The sequence below is a fragment of the Zonotrichia leucophrys genome, chromosome 3 (genome assembly GCF_028769735.1).
Source record: "Zonotrichia leucophrys gambelii isolate GWCS_2022_RI chromosome 3, RI_Zleu_2.0, whole genome shotgun sequence".
NCBI classification, from domain to species: Eukaryota; Metazoa; Chordata; class Aves; order Passeriformes; family Passerellidae; genus Zonotrichia; species Zonotrichia leucophrys.
The window spans coordinates 75393782-75415562 of NC_088172.1; the positions used below are offsets into that span (position 1 = coordinate 75393782).

General features: G+C 57.6%; 2 protein-coding genes across 4 annotated transcripts in view; both read left to right on the forward strand.

The window, feature by feature from the left end:
* Positions 1 to 4572, forward strand: part of TMEM63B (transmembrane protein 63B) — a 49225-nt gene extending 44653 nt beyond the window's left edge. For all 3 annotated transcript variants that reach the window (XM_064708858.1, XM_064708856.1, XM_064708859.1), the window contains 5 exons: positions 108 to 213; positions 348 to 515; positions 656 to 771; positions 994 to 1074; positions 2095 to 4572. In XM_064708858.1, coding sequence (XP_064564928.1) covers positions 108 to 213; positions 348 to 515; positions 656 to 771; positions 994 to 1074; positions 2095 to 2259 — 636 coding nt within the window. In that variant the 3' untranslated portion in view covers positions 2260 to 4572. The remainder of the gene's footprint in view (positions 1 to 107; positions 214 to 347; positions 516 to 655; positions 772 to 993; positions 1075 to 2094) is intronic.
* Positions 4573 to 7200: 2628 nt separating this feature from the next.
* Positions 7201 to 20163, forward strand: CAPN11 (calpain 11). Its single transcript, XM_064708866.1, has 22 exons — positions 7201 to 7311; positions 10239 to 10521; positions 11098 to 11167; positions 12511 to 12629; positions 12768 to 12901; positions 13042 to 13210; positions 13733 to 13816; positions 13900 to 13985; positions 14180 to 14254; positions 14657 to 14817; positions 14897 to 15066; positions 15273 to 15284; positions 15560 to 15771; positions 15893 to 15932; positions 16174 to 16239; positions 16590 to 16647; positions 16744 to 16808; positions 17646 to 17714; positions 17824 to 17902; positions 18348 to 18464; positions 18542 to 18600; positions 18844 to 20163. The coding sequence occupies exons 2-22, from the start codon at positions 10276 to 10278 to the stop codon at positions 18868 to 18870; spliced, it is 2118 nt and encodes a 705-aa protein (XP_064564936.1). The 5' UTR covers positions 7201 to 7311; positions 10239 to 10275; the 3' UTR covers positions 18871 to 20163.
* Positions 20164 to 21781: the final 1618 nt, after the last annotated feature.

Sequence of the window (21781 nt, forward strand, 5' to 3'; positions counted from 1 at the left end):
CTGGTGGATGGGGCTCGCCTGGTGCTGTGCATAGAGCTGGGTGTGTTGCAAATACCCACTCAGCTCTCAGGGTCCTCCTGCTGATGGGTCTCCGTTCCCTCCCGCAGCACCAGGCCTACGAGTTCCAGTTTGGGGCTGCTTACGCCTGGATGATGTGTGTCTTCACTGTAGTCATGACATACAGCATCACCTGCCCCATCATCGTCCCTTTTGGTAAGTCATACCCCTCTGCCCCCGGTGCCAGAGATGGAGGGTAGGCAAGAAGGCTGATGTGGGAGAGATATTTCCTCTCAGTCTAGCAAAGAGGCTGATGCCCCACTTGTCTGGCTTTCTTCTCCTTCTCCCAGGGCTCATGTACATGCTGCTGAAGCACCTGGTGGACCGGTACAACCTGTATTATGCTTACCTGCCTGCCAAGCTGGACAAGAAGATCCATTCAGGGGCTGTAAATCAGGTAGTGGCAGCCCCTATCCTCTGCCTCTTCTGGCTTCTCTTCTTCTCCACAGTGCGCGCAGGTGAGCACTGGGCTGGGATGCCAACCCTTAGCCTCCTACTGAGCCACTTCCCTGGCCAGGCTCTGATCCTGGCAGCCTCCAGCTGCAGAGCATGGTCACAATCCTTTTGACACTGACACTTTGGTTTTCCTTTGCCCTAGGGTTCCTGGCCCCCACTTCCATGTTCACCTTTGTGGTCCTCGTGATCACCATTGTGATCTGCCTGTGTCACGTCTGCTTTGGGCACTTCAAATACCTCAGCGCTCACAACTACAAGGTGAGGCAGAATGGCTGGGTGCAGGACCCTTCTCCTTGGCACACAACTCAACCACAAAGCAGCAGGGGCTCTGAGAGGTCCCAGCCTTCTCTTTGGCAGAGCCTGTCAACCCTGACTTCACCAAGGGGATAGTCCTTAGGCTGTCTCTGCTGCGTGTATATTGCTGAGGTGGGACAGCAAGTATGTTGCCCTGGCAGTCTCAATTTCTCCTTTTCTCTCCAGATTGACCACACAGAAGTGGATGCCATAGACAACAGGCAGAATGGGAGACCTGCCACTAATCTGCCGGCTCCCAAATCAGCTGTGAGTCACTATCCCCACCTCTGTGCCCTGGCACACTCCTTGCCTCTGTTTGGAAAGGGGGAGGTAACTCCCTGTCTGAGTACCTCACTCCTCACTTTTCATTTTTCTGAGTCAGCACCTGGATCCTCCCAGTGAGGGTGGGAGGCAACTGCTGGGCACTGTGCCCCTCACCTGCTCTCGGTGAAGTGTAACCCCCACACACACACCTCTTTCCCGCTGCTCCTCAGATGCTGTGCATTTACTTTCCGTCTCTCTTTCGGCTGGGATGGTGAATCCAGCCGGGTCAGTCTCCCTTCTCATTCTGCATCTTTGCACGCTTGCACGCCAGCAGAGGCTGTCACCCACCAGGCTTGTCCTAGTGCCAACACAAAGGCATCTCTGTGGACATGAAGGCCATGGAAGTGCTTTGGGGACTCTTCTCTCCCCTGTCCAACGTTCTGAGACCCCCAGAGTCGGTTTTTGGAACTTCACCTTGGCTCAACTGACTCACTCCAACTGCTTCCTTTCACAAGGTTTTTGTAGTGGGGATCTATGCAGGGCTGCAGAGATGAGGTAAAGCAGAGCCTCCTGCTTCGTCAGGAGAGCAGGGCTGGGGTGTGCACATGTAATCCAGGCTCCCTCCTAGGCTCCAGACAGCTAAGAGCAGCAACATTTTGCCAAAAGGAGAATCCTTATAAGAGGCAGGCAGAGCTTTAAGACACATCTGCTAGCAAAAAAGGAAGTGCAGTCTTCCAGTTCACAAGGGCTCCAAAGAGCCTGAGAAGCCACATTCTTTCCTAGCCCAGATGCCCTGACCCAGGCTGCTGGGGATTGAAACACATCCAGTGTTTCAGGGCCAAGCCCCACTCCTGGTATATTCCATGGAGTCTGGACTCTTCCTTGCCCTCCCAGCATATCCCCACGCTCAGCCTCATGCATGGTGCTTAGTGTGGTGTGCGTGGTGTGCTCTGCTTCCTGGAGAAGTTCTCTAGACTCACGTGTGTTTCTGCTCTCTCCCTGCCCCTTGCCTGCCCCTGACAGAAGTACATCGCCCAAGTGCTGCAGGACTCCTCGCCGGAAGGCGAAGTTACAGAGTCGGAGGAGCAGGGATCGCAGGATGAGGAGCTCATCAACGCAGACGGCATGAATGACACAGATTTCCAGTCGTGTGAGGACAGCCTGATAGAGAATGAGATCCACCAGTAGGGACCTCAAAGGGCGGGAGGGGAAGGAGGCCCAGGAGCAGGGCAGGCTGTGCGCACAGAGACCTGGGAAGAGGCACCTGAGGGTGCTGGCTGCTGCCCTCACCCTCCCGCCCCCAGGGCTGCTGCCTTCAAGTGAGGGCAGGGGCCCTGCTGCAAGCTCTCCATCTCCCTGCCCCTCCTCCCCTGCGCCAGCCCGGCTGCTCGGCAGGCATGCTCTTTACTAGCTACCTTCTTCAGTGCATCCCTGGACCCCAGAGGCTGGGGAGGAGGGGCCATAACCCCCGCGGTGCTGCCCTGGACCTGCAGGGAGGAGGAAAGCCGGGTGCTTTGTGGGAAGGGGCATAAGGGGAACATTTGGGGTCTTCTGAGCAGGCAACTGTATCCCCTGTCTTTCTGGTGAGAAACACTAATAATTTATTAGATTTACAGGAAGGTGATGAATGAAAAATTTCAGTCAGTTTATTGGAAACCCCACCCAGGGTGGGGTTGGCTTTTGTTGCACCTTCTCCCTGTGCCTGCCTGTGTCCTTTCTCAACTGCTTCCAGCATCCAGTTGGTGTGGCATCCCAGGAGCTGGTCCAGGCCCAGGGGTGGGGACAGGCTTCCCCCTCACCACAGGGATGGTGACGCTGACCCTGACTTCGTGGTCAAGGGTGCATCACACCAGGGAAGGGGCACTGGGTTGACATGAGCTAGATAGGCCCTTGCAGGATGAGGGGTGCTGAGGGCATTTCTCGTGAGCAGGAGGAGGCGCAGGCAGCCTCTCCCCCAGGTCCTGTTCCCTCCTCTCCCAGGGGCACAGGCAGGGGTTTGCAGCATCATTTAAAGTGGCATTTTGCTTTGCACATTTTACTCCCCTTTCAAACAAATCAACCTGACCCCCATGTGGTACTGCAGCCCCCCTTTTGCTGCCCTGTGTCTGAACAGCAGGTTCAGGCTTGGGGGTGGGGAGGCTGTGTGGGGGTCTCCTGGGTGCTAGGGAGAGGGGAGAAAGGGTCTCAGGCTACAGGCCTTCAACAACCTGCCTAGATCAGCACTGCCTCATTGCAATGAGGCCCCATGGGCTTCCTTCCCTGAGCTGCTGCAGGGTCTTCCCCCAGCTGAGGTGGTGAGAGAGGGAGGGAGCCCTGGGAGAGCAGCCAAGACCACCATCTTCAGGAGCATGAAAGCCTCCTGAGTCTGTGCTGACTTTCTTCACCTGCCCTGACTGGTGTAGGCTCCCCTGCCACCACCCAGCCGAGAGGGGGGTTGTTCCTCTCCTACCTCTTGCTCTTGTCCCCTCCCTGTTGATAGCTGTGTCCCAGAGGCAGGCAGGGAACAGGATGGGTGGGAGAGGTGACTGGAGCCCCTGGCACATGGAAGGACTGACCCTGTTTAAAGACATTTTGTGAGGTTGTTTCTGGTCAGTATCAGTTGCCCTCAATTGCTTCCCCCCTCCCCTTGTGTAAAATGTAAAGGAAAATAATAAATCCCTCTGCTATTTAGCTATATTTATTTCCCTCAAACCCTGCCACCATCCTGTTTGGTGCTCATTGCGGACACTATCACCCTCCCTTTGCCTGTCATCCGTGGGTGCTGTACCAGCTCCCTGGGGCTGTACCCTGAGGGGCCAGGTGAAAGGGGACGGTCATTTACCTTTTCAATCACCCATGCCGGCCCAGGAGCTCCAAGCACTTTAATCGACCAGAGCAAGTGAACTGTCAGCCCTGCCCACCTCAGCTGCCAGGAGCAGTGGTCACATCTTACGGCTTTTCTCCCCTGTGCCTTCCCTAGAGGAAGGGAACCAGACCCACAGAGAGCAGGTGGGAGGCTGCTCCAGGGAGGACATAGCTGCCTTTCCTACAAGACTTCTATAGGAATCCCAGGCCTGGAGAAAAGGGTGGATGGAACAGAAGAGGTGTGGGTCTTCAGTGCATGAGGAGGGCAGGTCACACCAGCTTCCAGGGCTCAGCTGGGGCTGGAGCACACATGGGTGTGAAGAGGCATGGTGAGAGTCACCCGTCCCTTCCAGGTAGCGGCCAGGAATGAAATGAGCATGTGAGCTGAGAGTTCCCGGTCCACTCGCAGGCTGGGGCACGGGGGATGTTGATCCTGCTTCCCTTCTTCTCACACCCACCTACTGCCCTTGCTCCTGGTCCAGCAGGTGGGCTGGGATGCCGTGGTCTCTGTAGGTATGGCTGTGCTCCAAGGCTGCCTCTGTGGCTGGCGGGGCCCTACCCACAGAGAGCTGTGTGTTCTGAGTGGCACTGTCTGTGTAGAGATGTGTATAATACCCTGTATATATTTGTGTACAAAAGAAAAAAGGAAAAAAAGGAGCTATTGTTTGCAGTCTTTTCTTTGTGGAGTGGGCTGGGGGCTGGGACCTGGGCGGAGAGGACCCCAGCTGCTGCAGGGCTGCAGGAGCATGCGTGGTGCAGAAGGCGGGGTGCGGAGTAGTGTGAGCACAAGCCCTGCCCTCCTGCCAGCTGCTCAGCCGTGGCTCACAGGCTCTCACAGCATGAATGGCTTTCCCTCTGACTTACAGAACATCAGGGACTTCTCTGCTAAAAGCAGGTAGATGGGGAGCTGTGTGTACTAAGGCTGCAATGGAAGAAGATGGTTTGGAAATGATGTGGTAGTGGAATTTCACTGGTAGCCTCATGCCACATGTCAGCCCACCCCCATTGTTCCAATAGCAAGTTACACAGCCTATCCTGCACTATCCATTCCGAACCGGGACACCTGGTTTGGGTGGACAGCTACAGCCTTTGGGAACATGTGGGGCATGCTAAACCCCTGGAGCACAGAGCAGCATTTTCCCAAAACATGATGCTGCTCCTGTGTCAGCCGTGCCCTGTGTGCTGGGACAGACAGCAGCCAGCCCCCAGGATGCTCCCTGCTGCTCCCTGTGCAGGCTGGATCTGGCATGCTTCCCAGGAGCCTGCTGCATGCCGTGCTCCTTACGCTGTGCACAGTGGCTGTTGCTTGGAGGGTGGCACAATGGAGAGGCGGGGGCTGGCGGGGGCTGCCCGGAGACGGACAAGTGACCCCAGCTCCATGCCCGCCTCACTGTGATCAGGCTTCGTGTGCCACCAGTGCAGCACCAGCAGGGGACAAAAGACCCTCCTGCCCACAGCCAAAGGACAAGGGAAGAAGCAATGCCAGAGAACAAAAAACTGAAGACAGAAAGAAGAACTGTGCTTGCTGCCAAGTCCCTGCAGCCATCACTGTAAAAAGGAAAGCTTGAGGGAAGGAAACAAAGAAATGGCAGAGAGATTTTGCAGATGTTTTAGGGAAACAGCTTCCAAGCATAAGAGGAAGGACATGGGACAGCCTTTGTGACAGGATTATTGAGGAGCTGTCTCCTGTCCCAGGAGAGGGATCTGTGAAAGCAGCTTTGGAGGCCACTGAAGGGTAATAAGGCAGGAGCTGAACAGGACAACAGCGCTACAAGGATGGGCACAAACCCAAAGCAGGAACAAGCCTTGGCCCGACAGGCCTCTTGCTCTTTGAAAGCACAGTGCTGCCTGCAGTTCCTGCAGAGCTAAATAATGCCCCCCTTATGCAGGGACCCCCTTATGCTTCCAGCCTGTGGCAAGCCTGCCTGGGAAAAAGATGGTCCTTGCAACAACCCAGAGCAGGGCACCCCAAGGCTGCCTCTGCACTAGGAGGGAACAAGCAGAACAAGCTGCCTGTAACTGAGTCCCCTGCATAGGGACAGGGCAGCTCCAGTGGCTGCTGGTCAGGACTGGACTTTGTGCCTGCAGCAGCAGGATCGTGTACAGCTGGTTTAAACGTCTGGGGTGCCCTTCCCTCAGGCAAGGGACATGGCTCCTGGCCCCATGTGCAACCTGCTTCCTGCTTAGGAAGGATTTACCCCTGGGCCAAGGTGGGGTGAGGTAGAAAGCAGGTGCCCTGGGAGGCCTGGGCTCCCACAGCTCGATGCCAGTGCTGCAGTGGGTCTGTATGGGCACAGCCTGCCCAGCTGTAAACAGGTAAGGAGAGGGATCTCCAGAGCTGGTGACACCCTTTAGGTTCACCCTATTTCTGCCCTGGCACCAGAAGAATGGCACTACAGAGCCTCTGTCCTGGGATGGCGTGAGCTGAGCTGCTTCATGCCAGGCCAGGCCGTGTCAGATATGCTGGGCTAAGGCACGCCAGGCCAAGCCGTGCCAATCCATGCTGGGCCATGCCATGCCAGACAAAGCCATGTTGAGCCATACAGGGCTCCGCCGTAGGGTGCCAAGCCCTGTGTGGCCATGCCCGCTGGTAACAGCACCACCCAGCATAGCTGCACCATGAGTCACGGAGGGCACGCAGGGGCAGCCCCGTGTGGCTGTGGAAAAGCCCAGGGCAGTGGGACCTGCCCGGGGAGGGCCCTGCTGGCAGCCAGCAGCGAGGGGCAGCTGGGGTTGGGGGTGCCAGCCGGGGCACGCAGGGAGCCCGGGGCAGCTACAGCTGGTGGTGCCGGTGATGCCCGTGACCACCTGGACCACTGACTGAGGTGCTGCGGGCACGGTGCCCGCAGGCAAGAGGGAAGGGAGAAGGGACACAACAGTCTGGGATATCCGGCGGCACCACCGTACTCTGCCGTGGCACCGGAAGGTCAGTAAGTCCTGGGGACAAAGGTGCAGTTCAGAGCTTTACCCAGCCAGGCAGGGCTGCCGGCAGTGTGGAGAAGTCACCCTCAAATCCATTCCTAGAGGAAAGTTGCTTCCTCTTTTCCTTCCAGCATCAGTTTCCGTGTGGACCCAACCCTTTCCTCAGAACAATGGTGGAAGGAGCACGCCCATCCCGGCGGAACCCCTCCATCCCTGGGAGCTCGGAGAGGGTGATAGTAGACAGAACCTCACCATCAGCCTGGATCTATAATCCCCTCCCAGTGTCTGTAAACTGTCACTGCTCCTTTAATTCCCCCTCCCACTGCCCTCCCGGCTTTGCTCGTACATCCTGCCCGCCGAAACTCCACCTTCCGCGGGGCTGTACTGAGCCGGGCTGGGCTGGGCTGAGCCGGGCTGGGCTGGGCCGGGCCGGGCCGAGCCGAAGCGGGCAGGGCGGTGGCGGCAGCAGCTTCCGTAAGTCCATCCCCCCATCCTCCCCCTTGTCCGACCCCCAGCTTGGGGTTAAGCACCGGGGGGGAACCCGTCCCCGGGTCCGTCTGTCTGCCCCTCCCTGGCTGCTTCCTCTGTTTTCTAAGCTTATCTAGGCATGCCTACCCCTCCCATCCCTTTCTGTCTGCGGGGATTTTTGCGTTACCTAACGGATCCGCAGAGACCCAGAGGCTTCCCAGTCGGGGCACCGAGTAAACTGAATACCGCAGCCTCCCGGGATGCGCTACCGACCCCAAAGCCAAACCCGCATCCCTCAATGGGATGCGGTAACATGAGCCTGTGGGAAACGAGGACCTTTGTCATCTGGAGGGCTGGAAAGGGCCCGAGAGCTGCTTGAGCACTGTGGGATGCCATGGGCGGCCGTGATGCCTTGCCCCGAGCTGAGTATGCGGCAGGATTCGGTGTGTCAGGGCTGGTTTTGAGGAAGGGAACTCCCCACTTCCGTTGATTTGCAAGAGCAGCTGGCAAACCAGAGGTCTGCAAAGATTTTTGGCTGGACTTCAGCAATGATGCTGCCCAAGGGTTTTGCAGTAAGAGCTAAAGTGCACAAGGTGTCAGGGACCCTGCAGGAACCAGTGTGTCTTTTTGCTCCCGCCTGGGAGGGATCAGAGTTGCCTCAAGTACTGGAAAGCATCGTATTGGAGTTGGATGTCACCTGTGGTGGAAAACTGCCCGCGGGGCTTGGCTTGTCTCATCAACCCCTTCCTCCTCCGTGGAGGACCTGCAGTGTCCGTCAGCATAGGCCTGGGGAGTGTCTGTAGCTGCCCCCATTGCTTTAGAGACCCATGTGGCTCCTCTCCCATCCTGGGGTCTGAAACGCTTTCCTTTGCTCTGCGCTTGCGTGACCTCCGTCTGCACTGAGCACAGCCTGCCCGAGTATTTTGAGCCACAGAGCTAAGAATAACTCGTACGGTGCCCGTGTCTGCAGAGAGCTCCCTGTGTCCGCAGCCATGGCCCGTGCTGGTACGTGGGGTGGGAAAGGGTGCAGGGAACCTGGCAGGAGCTGTGGGCAGGGGAAGTTCCCTGGCCGCTGGCAGGTTGTGGTGTGAGTGCCGGGGAGGTGGTGAGGTGGGATCTGGGGGCAGTGTGGGCAGCTGTACCTGGGATCCCTCCTCCCTCAGGGCCCCTCAGTTCTGGCAAGTGTCTGGGGCTGGAGAAGCCATCCTGCCAGCTCTGCAGGCACCGAGTGCCTTGCCGCAGGGAGAGACTGCCAGGGTGCAGCTCTGGGGCAGGAGTCGTGGGAGGACCTCCATAGATTTGGGACTGCCGTAGAGGAGAGAAGGGCTGGCGCTTCCCTGGAGAAGGGTAGTGGGTTTAGAGCATCCCAGAGCAGGCAGAGTCATGGGAAAGGGTAATTTTTTTTCTTCTGAAAAGCTTCTGGCTACGACAGCCACAAGGGTTAGCAGCCAAGTTTATGCCGTGTGTATGTGCCAGGAGCTTACACCCTATTCACTGTTGTCTGCCTTCCCTTTAGCTGTCACAGCCCTTCAGGACAAGGAAAGCTGTCTCTTTGGAGCCAGGCTGTGTCCTGCTCCCCTGGGATAGGGTACTGGGGAGGGAGTGGGCCAGCACTGGCATTCCAGTTTGCTGCTCTGAGTGGGTTGCTGGCTCCTGGCTTATTTACCCAAGGACTACACCACTTTCTCACATGGAGAAACCTCTGAAGTATTCGGCACCAGCCCAGCCAAGCAGGAGCTGAGATTGCTGGGGAGGGGGGCAGGATGAGCCGCAGATGCCAGTGGGCTGGGGACAGTGGCACCATGGCCCTGCTGCAGGTGATGCTGCTTGCATGGAGGCTTGGAGCAGCCGGAGCCAGGGGCCCCTTGCAGCCTGGGCGGTGCTGTGGGTGTGCGTGCTGGCTGCTGCCATGGTGCCCGGACAGGGCTGAGGGCAGCTGGACGCCGGGAGGGGAGCTGGGACTTGCCCACCGCAGCGGGCGCGGTGGGGCAGGGCTGCGGGACCAGACGTGCCTGGCAGCTGTGTCAGGCTGGTTCGGAGCTCCTGGCCGTGAGCTGCTGGTCAGAGCCCCGGGAGGATGGCCAGGGCAGGGAGAGGTGCGGAATGGGGGCTCTGGTGTCTGTCCTGCCCCGCTGAACTCCTCAGTCCCTTCCCGGTATCTCCCTGCAGGCTGCTCCTCTGGCGGTCGGCGAGCCTTGAGTCATCCTCCCTATCCTCCCTGTGTGTGTGTGTGTGTGCTGTCCCGCCTCTTCCTTCCCTGTCCTTCTCTGGCCCCATAGCTAGAACTATCTGCTGGGCTCCTCCCTTCCCGGCCCTATTGACTCAGTGCTCAGGCAGCCGGGCCGGCTTTCGGAGAAGAGGGAAAAGGAGAGGGAGAGGCCCTTGGGGGTGGGAGAAGCCGCAGGCAGCCGCTGACGCCCTCCTGGCCGAGGCGGGTGAGGAGGAGCCGGGACGAGGGAAGAACCCGGAAAGCTGCGCCGGGAGGAGAGGCTGACGAGGTTGGAGAGCGTCTGGAATTCCTCCGGGCTCAGCTTTTGGCATAGCGGGGACAGGACAGGAGCCATGACCTAGGTGCTGGGGGCTGCCTCCTCCCAGCCCGCGCTCAGTGCTGCTTTGCCCCCTTGGTGTCCCCTAAAGACAGCAGGGCTGCAAAAGCCAGGCTGGAGGACAGGGCTCAGAACGGGGCTGCTGCTGGGGCTGGGGCCTGGGACGTTCTCCTGGTGTGTGTGTGCCCATCCTGGGGTGCCCCGGTGTCACTGGGCTCACTGCACCAGGCATTGCTGCTGGAGAGGGTCCCTGCTGTGGGAGTGGTGGGGAACTGGGGATTCAGAGCCATTCAGCCTCCAAGCCTGGCTCTGTGTGATGGCTGAAATGCCCAGGGGAGAGCAAGGTGGCAGCCGTGCCTCAGGGCGGCCGTGCCCGTTCCGTTGCAGGGAGTGGAGCGGGAGGCAGCGGTGCTGGTGCCAAGCTATGATGCCCTTTGGCGGGATGGCTGCTCGCGTCGAGAGAGACCGCCTGAGAGCCGAGGGGCTTGGCCAGCACCACAACGCCATCAAGTACCTCAACCAGGATTATGAGGCCCTCAAGCAGCAGTGCATCGAGAGTGGCACCCTCTTCAGGGATCCCCAGTTCCCAGCTGGCCCGACTGCCCTTGGATTCAAGGAGCTGGGGCCACACTCCAGCAAGACACGGGGAGTGGAGTGGAAGCGTCCGTCGGTAAGTGCTGGGCTTGCTTCTTCTGCAGGGCTGGCGTCCCTGTCCTGCATGTCTGCACTGATGTAGGGTGCGGAGCTGCAGACTGGCCTTGCTGGCACCCCTCAGTGCTCCAAGTCCCTGGAGTGCTGCAGAGCCACTTTCCCAAGGGCCCAGGGCCGTTCCCTATGAGTGTCTGCTCAGAAAAGCATTGTGTCTAGCAGGCACTGCTTCCTCTGGGCAGCAGACTGTGGGCTTCAAAAGAAGGTGGGTTGTGTTCTTGCTCCTAGGTGCCATGGCATGGATGTGTCACCCTCAGTAGCTGGGGCTTTTGAGAGTGCATATCCCCTGGTGCCATGAGGGCGAGGGGAATGTCATTCAGCCTTGTCCTCCCATGGATACAGCAAATCTTGCCTTGCCTTACCGTGATGGCCTTGGGCTTGCAGTCAAGCACCCTTCCCTAGCCGAGGGCAGGTGGGGTACATCTCACAGGGACCATATACCATTTCTCTCGAGTCAGAGCTGCAGTGGGTGCCAGCCCTGCTAAAGCCCGGGCCCTGCCAAGATCCAGCACCAGCATCTGATTCTGTCCTTCTGCAGGAATTAGTGGGTGACCCTCAGTTCATCGTTGGCGGTGCCACCCGGACAGACATCTGCCAGGGGGCTCTGGGTGAGTGTTGAAGCTTTGTCCCTGGACCTTGGTCCAGGCAGCAGTGACTGGGGAGGGTTGGGTGGCCCTTTCCAGTCAGTGAGGTGGAAACTGCAAGTCAGGGGGCATCCTGTGCCTGCTGGTAGCTCTAGGTAAAGCTCCACAAAAATGAGTTGATGTGTGCACAGCTTGACTGTGCTGAGTTCAGTGGAGATTCTGGGTGCATCCATGCCTCACACATGCTGACAACAATGCCAGGCGCTCCTCCAAAGAGCTCCCTGCTTTGGTAAATGGTGAGGGATGGTAGCTGCATGACAATAACAAACTGAGCTGGTGGTGGTGGTGGTGACAAAATGCTTGTGAACGAATGTGGTGTGGCAGAAGGGTATGGAGAGGTGTACAAGTGATGATTTGTCTTTTCTCCTGGGGTCTCTCCCAAGGCAGAGCCCTGAGGCAAGGAGAGAAGTGTGAATGGGCTGGGTAGGCTAGCAGAGTTGAACCACAGCTGGGATTTTGTGGTCATCAGAAACAGATCCTGGTACCACAGACAGTGTTGTCCTGACTGGGAGCAAGTAGGACACTTGATTGGGAGTACTGTATACCTTAGCACATTTAGCATGCTGTTTTCAGGGCTGAATACATTTAATATATCCAGTAATTAGGACAAACTTGTGGTGGCAACTGGAGTGCATAACAGCCCAAGCACTGTGGTAGTGTTCACTTGGTCATTAAAAACTCGGAAATGGCATTTTGTCAAACCACAGCCCAGTTACAGGTTATCCAGGCTTGAGGCTAAGGTGTGAAAGGCTTCAAAGGTAAAAGAGAAAAGAGAATTAAGTCAAAGAATTTAAAGCACAGTGGCCCGGAGCAGCACTTGTGGTTAACATCACTCGGAAGGAAAAGTGCAGTGGCATTGCTTGCAATTTGAGAAGCTGGGGCAGCAGCATGAAACCGCTCGCTTGCTAAAATGGCTTTTTACATGCAAAGTGTAATTCTGCTGCAGAATTGCTGTCTGAGACATGGAGGGCAGTCAAATGAATGAGTTACAGGAGGGTCCAGATAAATGGCTGCAGGAGGGGGCTGTTGGTGCTGACTGTGTGTGGTGGTCTGGACACGGGCTCCAGGTGAGGGAGGAACATTCCTTGTTGCCTTGAGCTAATCCTTCTCTCTGTGGGCAGGCTGAGCAAGCCTGAATCACTGAGTTCTGCTTGCTGGACCTTTTCTGGTTTTTCCATGGACTTTTTGAGCTGGGTAGCCACAAACATTTGCAAAGAGAGCACACCATGGGCTCCTAAACATGCATCACCTACCCTCCCAGCTAGGGAGGTGATGGGTACTCATACCAGCTTCGTCTCCTTCCCCAGGTGACTGCTGGCTGCTGGCTGCCATTGGCTCCCTCACGCTCAACGAGGAGCTCCTGCACCGCGTGGTGCCCCATGGACAGAGCTTCCAGGAGGACTATGCTGGCATCTTTCACTTCCAGGTGGGCTGGGAGCTTTTGGCCCTCCGCAGCTGGTGGGCTGTGGCAGAAGCGAGGGTGGTGGGTTGAGGCCATCCCTCTGGGGGAGGGATGATGCCATGTGATGCTCTGAGCTCACCCCACTCCCTCGTCACCCCCCAGATCTGGCAGTTCGGCGAGTGGGTGGACGTGGTGGTGGATGACCTGCTGCCCACCAAGGATGGGGAGCTTCTGTTTGTGCACTCGGCGGAGTGCACCGAGTTCTGGAGCGCTCTGCTGGAGAAGGCCTATGCCAAGTGGGTATCCCCGTGGTGGGCACGTGGGCGGGCAGGTATGGGGTGGAGGAAGGGGAGTCTCCTGTGCCGCTGGCCCTGCCTGTGCTGGGTGTCAGGGCAGTGCAGTGCGCTACCCGCTCATCTCCTCACGCGCCCCTCAGGCTGAACGGCTGCTACGAGTCGCTCTCGGGGGGCAGCACCACCGAGGGCTTTGAGGACTTCACGGGCGGCGTGGCGGAGATGTACGACCTGAAGCGGCCGCCGCGCAACATGGCACACATCATCCGCAAGGCACTGGAGCGGGGCTCCCTGCTGGGCTGCTCCATCGACGTGAGTGACGGGATGGGCCGGGATGGGATGGGCCGGGCTCTGCCGCAGCGCTGGCCACAGCCAGGCCTCACAGCCAAGGCTGGGTCAGCACTCCCCTCCCTGGGACACTGGGGCAAGGTTACTCCTTTGCCCTCCTGCCACAGCTCCCTTTCCAGAGCCAGCGTGGCAGCCCGGCGGCACAACACGTGGCTCCTTTGGATGGAACGGGATTGTTCATCTCCAGTGCAGGACAAGGCACTGCCTTTAACTCTGGCCATGTTTTGTATCAGCAAATTACCTGGAGCAGGGTTTTTATATTCTGAACTTTGGGTGGTTCCTTGATGGATCTTTGGTGTGCTAAGGAAACTGTCTTTAAATTGTCCACAACCAGCAGTCTTTAAGCACAGGGAGCTGCTATCTGCTAGTTCTCTTGGCTGGAGCAGTGCAAAGCAAGGAGAATTCTCCACACAGTGGAGGGAAGAGATAGGGATAAGACTATATGAATTCAGTCCTATTGATTTGAGCATAACACATTCTCCTCAGATCACAAGTGCCTTTGATATGGAAGCAGTGACCTTCAAGAAGCTGGTAAAGGGCCACGCCTATTCTGTGACGGCCTTCAGAGATGTGAGTCACCTAGGTTAGGCTTTAATAGCAATATCAGCCTGGCCAGTGGCATGGGCTCCAACTCCTGTGTCTGGTGTCTGCAGGTGAACTACCGGGGTCAGCAGGAGCAACTCATCCGCATCAGGAACCCCTGGGGTCAGGTGGAGTGGACTGGAGCCTGGAGTGACGGGTGAGCAGGACAGAAGGGACGGCAGTCTCGCTCTGTCAGGCAGCAAGCACTGCACACGCAGCAGTCAAGCATGGGGCATTGAGTGGAAGCTCACAGTGTGCAGAGCCCTTTGCATCAGAAAGAGAGGAGTTATAAGCCAGCTCTGAATTGCTCTCAGGAGTCCTTATCTAATTGTCTCTCTCCTGCTATTCCAGATCCTCTGAGTGGAACAACATTGACCCTGACGAGAGGGAAGAGCTGCAGCTGAAGATGGAGGATGGAGAGTTCTGGTGAGTGCTGGAGCAAAGTGCTGCTCTATTTCAGCAGCCTGTCTGGGAAGGAGCAGAGGAGCTGGGGAGAGATCCTGCAGTCATGCTTCACCTGAAGCACATGACCTACCTTATGAGCTGGCTTCCCAGCACTGGAGAGCTTGCCAGCATTTTCTCATCTGATCTAGTTAATAATTTTCCTCCCTTGAAGGAAATTCAGGCCAACTAAATGCAAAACAAACATGTAGGAAGAGTAAACATCCCAAACCCAGCACAAGGCTTTAAATAAACTATAACTGTTTAGGGTAAAAGACTTTACTGTCATTTAATTCTCCTGAAATGTTAGCTGGGTCCAGAGCTACTTGTGCTCTCCTCCCTGCCCGCAGCAGTGCCCTGGCCTCAGCCCCTCCTTGCCTCCCACAGGATGTCGTTCCGGGACTTCATGAGGGAGTTCTCCAGGCTGGAGATCTGCAACCTGACCCCCGATGCCCTGACCAAGGACGAGCTCAGCAGGTGGCACACCCAGGTGTTTGAGGGCACGTGGCGCCGGGGGAGCACTGCTGGGGGCTGCAGGAATCACCCAGGTACCTCTGGCCTCCACACCTGCGCTCCTGGCAGCGTGATGGAACCAGGCGTCTCATCCATGCATCCCCTTCCTCCCAGCCACATTCTGGATCAACCCCCAGTTTAAGATCAAGCTGCTGGAAGAAGATGATGACCCTGGGGACGACGAGGTGGCCTGCAGCTTCCTGGTGGCTCTGATGCAGAAGCACCGGCGGCGGGAGCGGCGCGTGGGAGGTGACATGCACACCATCGGCTTTGCTGTCTACGAGGTAACCCCTGCCCACCCCCAGGCTCCTTCCTTGGGACAGGCTCAGCCCTGCCAGTCCCACCTCAACCCCAGCCCTCAAGAAAATCTTTCCCACCAGCTTTGGCCAGCTGTGGGCTAATGTGCCCCATCCTGTGCTCCCTGCAGCTGTAAGGGATGTGGCAGGTACTGGGATTCTGATTTTTTTCCCCTTTTCCCTCCTATCTGCAGGTTCCTGAGGAGGTACGTGCTGAGCTGTCAGAGCCTACCCCATCTTGGAGGGAAGCACAAGACTGGGCAAAAATGGATTGCTGCATCCAGTGGCATGGGAGCTCCACAGCACTGGCTGTGGCTAGTGTGCCTGTGGGAGCTGGGCACCTCCATGTGGGAGGGAGGGAGGCATGGCCCCTAGTGGATGGGCACGGCAGGGCTGTCCTACTTTGATGAGGCCAGCACTGGTCCCACCACTCCCTGTGGGTGCTTCCCGTTGTGGTCCACAAGCACATTCCTTCCCCCAGGCCCAGGGCATGCAGAATGTGCACTTGAAGAAGGACTTCTTCCTGCGAAACCAGTCCCGGGCACGGTCTGAGACCTTCATCAACCTGCGGGAGGTGAGCAACCAGATCCGGCTGCCCCCCGGCGAGTACATCGTGGTGCCCTCCACCTTCGAGCCACACAAGGAGGCCGACTTCGTCCTGCGGGTCTTCACCGAGAAGCAGTCGGACACAGCGTGAGTCCCGGCCCCCTGGCACGGACACCCTGTGTCTGTCAGGTGTCCCCCCCTGCACCTTGCCAGCTCCCCTGCTGGCTGGGAGCCCGCTCATCACTTTGTTTTCCCCTCTCTGCCCCAGGGAGCTGGATGAGGAGATCACAGCAGATCTGGCAGATGAGGTAGGAGCCGCCACTTTGGATCGGCTGGTGCTGAGGCTCCGGCACTTGGGAGGGGGAGGCTGTGGTGTCAGTGTGGCTGGAGAGGGGCTGGCAAGGTTGGGGTAATGGGGATGTGAGAATTAACAAAGATGAGAAGAACAAAGAAGAGCTTCCTTTCCAGTTGGCGTTTATTGAGCCTGGAAGGCAGGGCAGAGCCTGGGTTTGACCACTAACCTCTTCTTTCTGGTTTGCATCACCCCAGGAGGAAATAACTGAGGATGACATAGAGGACAGCTTCAAGAACATGTTCCAGCAGCTGGCAGGGGAGGTGGGTACACCTGCACCAAGCTCTGGAATGCCCTCTGGGGAGGGGAGGGGACAGGACTGAACCCCTGGCTGTGGGAGTTCCAGGCCACCCCACCTCACTCTGTCCCATCCTGCAGACAAGTCCATCTTTGCTGTGGCTCACCCAGCTGCCCGCAGGGATGGTGTGATGACAGGGGCAGGTTTGGGGAAGAGCACCCAGCTGTGACCAAAACTCTTCTGAGTGTACAAGAAATGTAATGGCATCCTCATGTTTTGTGACTAAGGCAGAGATGTTTAGGCAGGAGGGGGACAATGGCCACAAGTGGGGTGGAGAGCAGGCAAGGGGTGATCCTAACTCTGCTTCTGCTCCAGGACATGGAAATCAACGTCTTTGAGCTTCGGACTATTCTGAACAGAGTCATCGCAAGACGTAAGCACTACTCTTCCTACCCCTGCTCCCTGCAGCCCAGGTTGCTCAGCAGGCTGGGTTTTGGTGCATGTGCTCAACCTCCTCCTTCCTCCTCAGACAAAGACCTGAAAACGGATGGGTTCAGCCTGGACTCCTGCCGCAACATGGTCAACCTGATGGATGTATCCTCCTGGTGCTGTGGGCCAGGGCTGGTTTTTGTGGTGCTCAGCCTGCAAGAAACAAGAATTGTCTCTTGGAGCTGGGGCTTGGCTCTCCAGCAGTGCTGAAGCTGTTTAACTGGGGAAGAAAGGAAGGGTCCTTGTGGCTTCAGAGCCACCTGCTCTATACCCTTCGACTTCAGCAGCAGGTTTTTGGCAAGGGCCATCACTTCCCCTGCTTGCTTGGGCCCTGGCTCTGCCACCAAAAGCCCAGCACGGTCCCACCCCATGCCTTCTGCTTTCACCTCCAGGAGGAAGTTCCTGTGTTTCACTTCCCATGGGCTCCTTAGCCTGATGTGCTGTTGTGCCACCCAGCCTTTGAGGCACTCCTCAAAGGAAACAAGGACTGTTGGGTTTCTTTCCTCCAAACCATCCTGTCCAGCTGTTGTGGATGAGTCAAGTGACAGGAGCTATGGCCAGTGTCCTGCTTGTACAAGGACATGCAGCTGGGGAGTCTGGCAAGGAGCACCTCTGAGCCCTTCTCCAGGCTGGCCCTACAACATTCCTTTTGCTGCAGGCCAGCCCAGCTTTGGTCCAAGGACAGCACAGCAAGGTGCTTCCTACAGCAGCAGCACGGCTGCTCCCAGGGAGTGGCAGGGCTGCTGGTTCGAGTCTTACCCTTTCCTTGCTGGGTTGCAGGCTCTTATTTTGTTGATGCTGCAGGGGAAGGTTGAGGGAAAAATTGGACAGGCCAAGTGTGTCCAGGCTTTTCTCACCTCCTGTGGCTGGGATCTGGTAGCTTTGCCTTTGTACCCCACTCTTTCCTGGCTGCTTTGACCTCCTTGACCCTCTGCTCTCCAGAAAGACGGCAGTGCCCGCCTTGGGCTGGTGGAGTTCCAGATCCTGTGGAACAAGATCCGGAGCTGGCTGGTGAGGAGGAGAGGGGGCATGGTGCACTGCACAGGGGTAGCACCCCTCCTGAGGCAGCCTGGAGGCACAGGAGAGCCCTCCCTTCATGTCCCCTGTGATGTTTTTGCAGACAATCTATCGCCAGTATGACCTGGACAAATCGGGCACCATGAGCTCCTATGAGATGCGCATGGCTCTGGAGTCAGCAGGTAGGTCTGGAGAAGGATGGGACTGAGGGGGCTCCTGCTGTCAGTCCTGTCCTAAACAGCAGGAGAAGAGTGTGACCAGCTTATATTGCATGCTTGAAGCCAACCTGTTGCAGTGAGATGCGGCCCCTGTATGCACCAGCCTTTCTGCATCACAGCTGTGCCAAGTGTTGGAGCCTCAGAGTTAGAGATGCATGCAAGATGGTCCCAGCCTCTGGCCTGCTCTGGCCTGCAGAATCCCATGCTGGCAAAGTGGAGGCTGGGGTGGATCAGTGAGCTAACTAGTCATATATGGCTGCAGGGAGAGCATCCCCTCTTCCTGCTGAAATTGGACACAGTGCCTTTCCTTGGGCACTGGGTGGGTGGCCCTTTGTGTGGGTGCATGGACTTTCACACCTACACCCTGCTCTGCTGCCTCCCTGGGAGCTGACTGCTCTCTGCCTTGCAGGTTTCAAGCTGAACAACAAGCTGCATCAGGTGGTGGTGGCACGCTATGCAGACAGTGACATGGGCGTGGACTTTGACAACTTTGTCTGCTGCCTCCTGAAGCTGGAGACCATGTTCAGTGAGTGATGGCCCTGGGGCAGGCAGGGAGGGCAGGGACAGAGAGATGTGTTGCTCACTTTGCTTGTGTCCCTGCAGGGTTCTTCCGTAGCATGGACCCTGAAGGCACTGGCACTGCTGTCATGAACCTTTCTGAGGTGAGAGTTCAGCCCAGTGAAAGCTGGGGTGGGAAACAAGGGGACACAGCATTAGGGTGAATGGGGCACCTGAGGTGGGTGGTAAAAAGCCCTCCAGCCCCCTGGGTAGGGAAAGAACCCATAAAAGATCAAGATGAGTAAACAGGGCTGCTGCAGGCTCTTTGTTTCATGGAGGACTGTTAAAACTGACTCATGAGGACACCAAAAATGCACCTGCTCATCCTGTCTCCCTCTCCTTCCCAGTGGCTGCTGCTGACCATGTGTGGCTAGGAGTTACAACAGATCTGCTGCAGCTGGGACACCCCGATGGGCCAGGCCCACTCCAAGTGCCTCCCCTTGGATCTATGGATACAGGATACTCTTCCCCCCTTGCTCCATCCCACGCTGAGCCACCAGCCCTGCCTCCCAGCAAGCCTCACACCATCTTCTCCAGTGGACCAGGGGTCAAGGCAGGCAGGGGATTCCCTTCTCCTCTTCTGGGCTGGGTTCTTTCCATATGCCCTTGCTCCCTCTCACCCCAGAGGAGGAGGAGGGTGAGCAGCACAGGGTACCTGTGAGCCCCTGCATGGTGGCAGGCTGGGGCCAGCTGCAGAGCAGGAGGGGCAGCTGCTGGGGCACCAGGGGGAGGACACTGGTATCGCCTGCTCCAGTGCTGAGCCACCCCTCCAGCACACCTTGCCTGTCTGCACGCACACCTGGCAGCAGCAGCACATTCTGCCTTGCTCAGGCAGCACGTTCCCAAGGGAGCCACAGTGGCCTTCTGGGAGGAGGGATGGCCACACTGGATATCATTAAGCCCTTGCACCATACTTAGCACTCCTAAGCACGACCAAAGCGTGGAGCCTGCTGGCTCCTTTCTGCGTGGCCTTCAGCACATCCCTTCCACCTCCATGCCCTAAGGGCTGGCCTAAGCCCAGCACTGGGTCAAGCTCTACAGCTCAAGCACTGAATGTTTTGGGGCTCCTCCATCATGTGAGCACATGCAACCCTGTATTGCAGCACTGAAGCTCCTCTTGTCCACGCAGGCACAGCCGTGCCATCGTTGTCACAGCAGCCTGGCCTCCCCTCCCATCCCTGGGAGCTCCTGGGACATCTGCTGCCCTTGGTCATGGCCCACAGCAGGGCTAGGAGTGCAGCACTCAAGAGGCAATGCCTTCCTCCAGAGAGCAGGGGGTGGTGGTTTATGGGGGTCTTCAGCACAAAGTTGGGTTTTTACTCCCAATCCCTCATCCTCCCCTACTGTAACATTCTCCTCTTATCTTGGGCTCCATCTTTGCTCTCCATCAGAGCAGATGAACTCCAGTGCCAACATATTTGCACTTCTCTGTGCTACTCCATTCTCCTCACCTTCTCCTGGGGTGGTGGGGTGGCTCCAGCCTGGCAGTGGGCCAGGGCCCGTCCCCTGCCCTGTAGAGGCAGGCAGGCAGTTTGCTCCCCCAGACCCCTGTTGTCACTGGAGGATGCAGTGACCTGCAGCAATAACCACTGCTGCCTGCCCGGCAGCTCTGCTTCCTCACCCTGCTCACTGTGCTCTCCAGGAATAAACAGATCTGCTAGACCTGTGCTCTGGGAGGTGTCCTGGGGTCTGTTACACCTGTGCTCTGGGAGGTGTCCTGGGGTCTGCGTCCTCCCTCTGCTCGCCGTGGGCCAGTGCAGAGCCAAGCCCAGGTCACTTGGCTGCTTGCCCAGCCTGGAGCAGCACCATCAGGGCAGGACTTGCTGTGGGGCTGGAGACATCCACATTCCCTAGGATTTTATGAAATTTGCCTCTTCCTTTGCACAGGTGTCTCAACGCTTCCACATGGGGCAGCAGCACTTAAGAGAGAGGGAAGGGAGCACTGCTCTTCAGGAAAGGTGTCTTGTGGAGGCTGGGGAGGGGAAAGAGGATAGGATGGAATTAACTATGTATCTGGTGGAAGTGGAGGACAGCCTGGAACTCTGGACCCTGGAAAGGGACCAAAAAAGTTTTATTTCTTCCCTGGGTACAGCCTGTGGGAAGTGAATGTTTTCCCCTGCTCCCTTTGAGGTCATGCCAGTTATAGCTAGAAGCAGAAGCCCTCCACAAAAATGAGAGTGGAGTGCTGGATGCTGGGGCTTTTCACAGTGTGGCTCAGAGCAGAATTGCTGTCAGTGCATCCTGCTCCTTGCTCACACTCCAGAAGGACATTGCAGCCTGGATGGCCAGGGGTGCTCAGCATTTGTAAGAGGAGTGACCTTGTGTACTTCATCCATCCCAGCATCTCAGTATCCCTTATATGGGTGTCCCTGGCACCAGCCCAGCTCTCTGGGACCAGCATCCCCACAGTGGGGCAGCACCCAGTTCTGGGCCAAGCCAGCCTGGCTCAGAGCACAGGCAGGGGCTGAGGTGTGCTGGCAGGAGGAAGCAGCCCCCAGTGCCTCACAAGGCTGTTCTCTCCTGCAGAGGCTCCCCAGGCTGGATGGAGGTGGGCTGCTTGTGCTTGTTTCTTGACTACCTGTGAGCTGAGCTCCCTCCCTGTGGGCTGGGCAGCTCCTTAGGGCCTGCCAGCCCAGGCTTCCAGCTTCTCCATGCAATCCCAAATCCCCTGCAAAACAAGGCTCAGGTGGGACACAACAGGGGTGCAGGCAGGCAGAGCTGTCCCAGCTGCAGGGTCTCATCAGGCACACAGAAGCCCAGTTATAGGGCACGATGACACCCTGGCTTTGGGATGACAGGTGCCCCTGGCGTAGCCTTACCAGAAGCCCCCTGCCTCCCTCCCTTTGGGTGCCAGCTGGCAGATCCCTCCTCAGCCCTGGCAGCTGGCAGGACAGTATCAGCAGAGGGTTGGCAGGTGGGACTTCCCCAGCTAATGCCACTAAAAGTAGCCTGGCTCATCCCCCTCATTGCAAAGGGGACAAGGAAGATGCCCAGCAGAGGCCTTAAACCCTGAGGTGAGCTGAGTAGCAAGGGGGCCAGGTGTGACCAGACCTGCTCTTGGCTTTGGGTTTCTCTTGGCACAGGCACTAGCCAGCACTTCTGACTTTCCCACACCTGTCCCATAGGTGTGAGCTGGGTGGCCAGCAGCGACCATGGATGCACAGCACCACTGCTCCTACTCCCCAACATCCCAGAACTTCCTGCTCCTCATATGGCCCTGCCTCCCCCAGCCCAGAGCTGCCTGCCCTTCCTGGGGGTTCCCCCTCTCCCCCCAGCTGCTCATGT

Coding starts and splice junctions, on each gene's coding strand:
- CAPN11 (XM_064708866.1), top strand. CDS start 10,276: ATGATGCCCTTTGGCGGGATGGCTGCTCGCGTCGAGAGAGACCGCCTG. Junction 10,522..11,097: donor TGGAGTGGAAGCGTCCGTCG/GTAAGTGCTGGG, acceptor GTCCTTCTGCAG/GAATTAGTGGGTGACCCTCA. Junction 13,986..14,179: donor ACTGGAGCCTGGAGTGACGG/GTGAGCAGGACA, acceptor CTGCTATTCCAG/ATCCTCTGAGTGGAACAACA.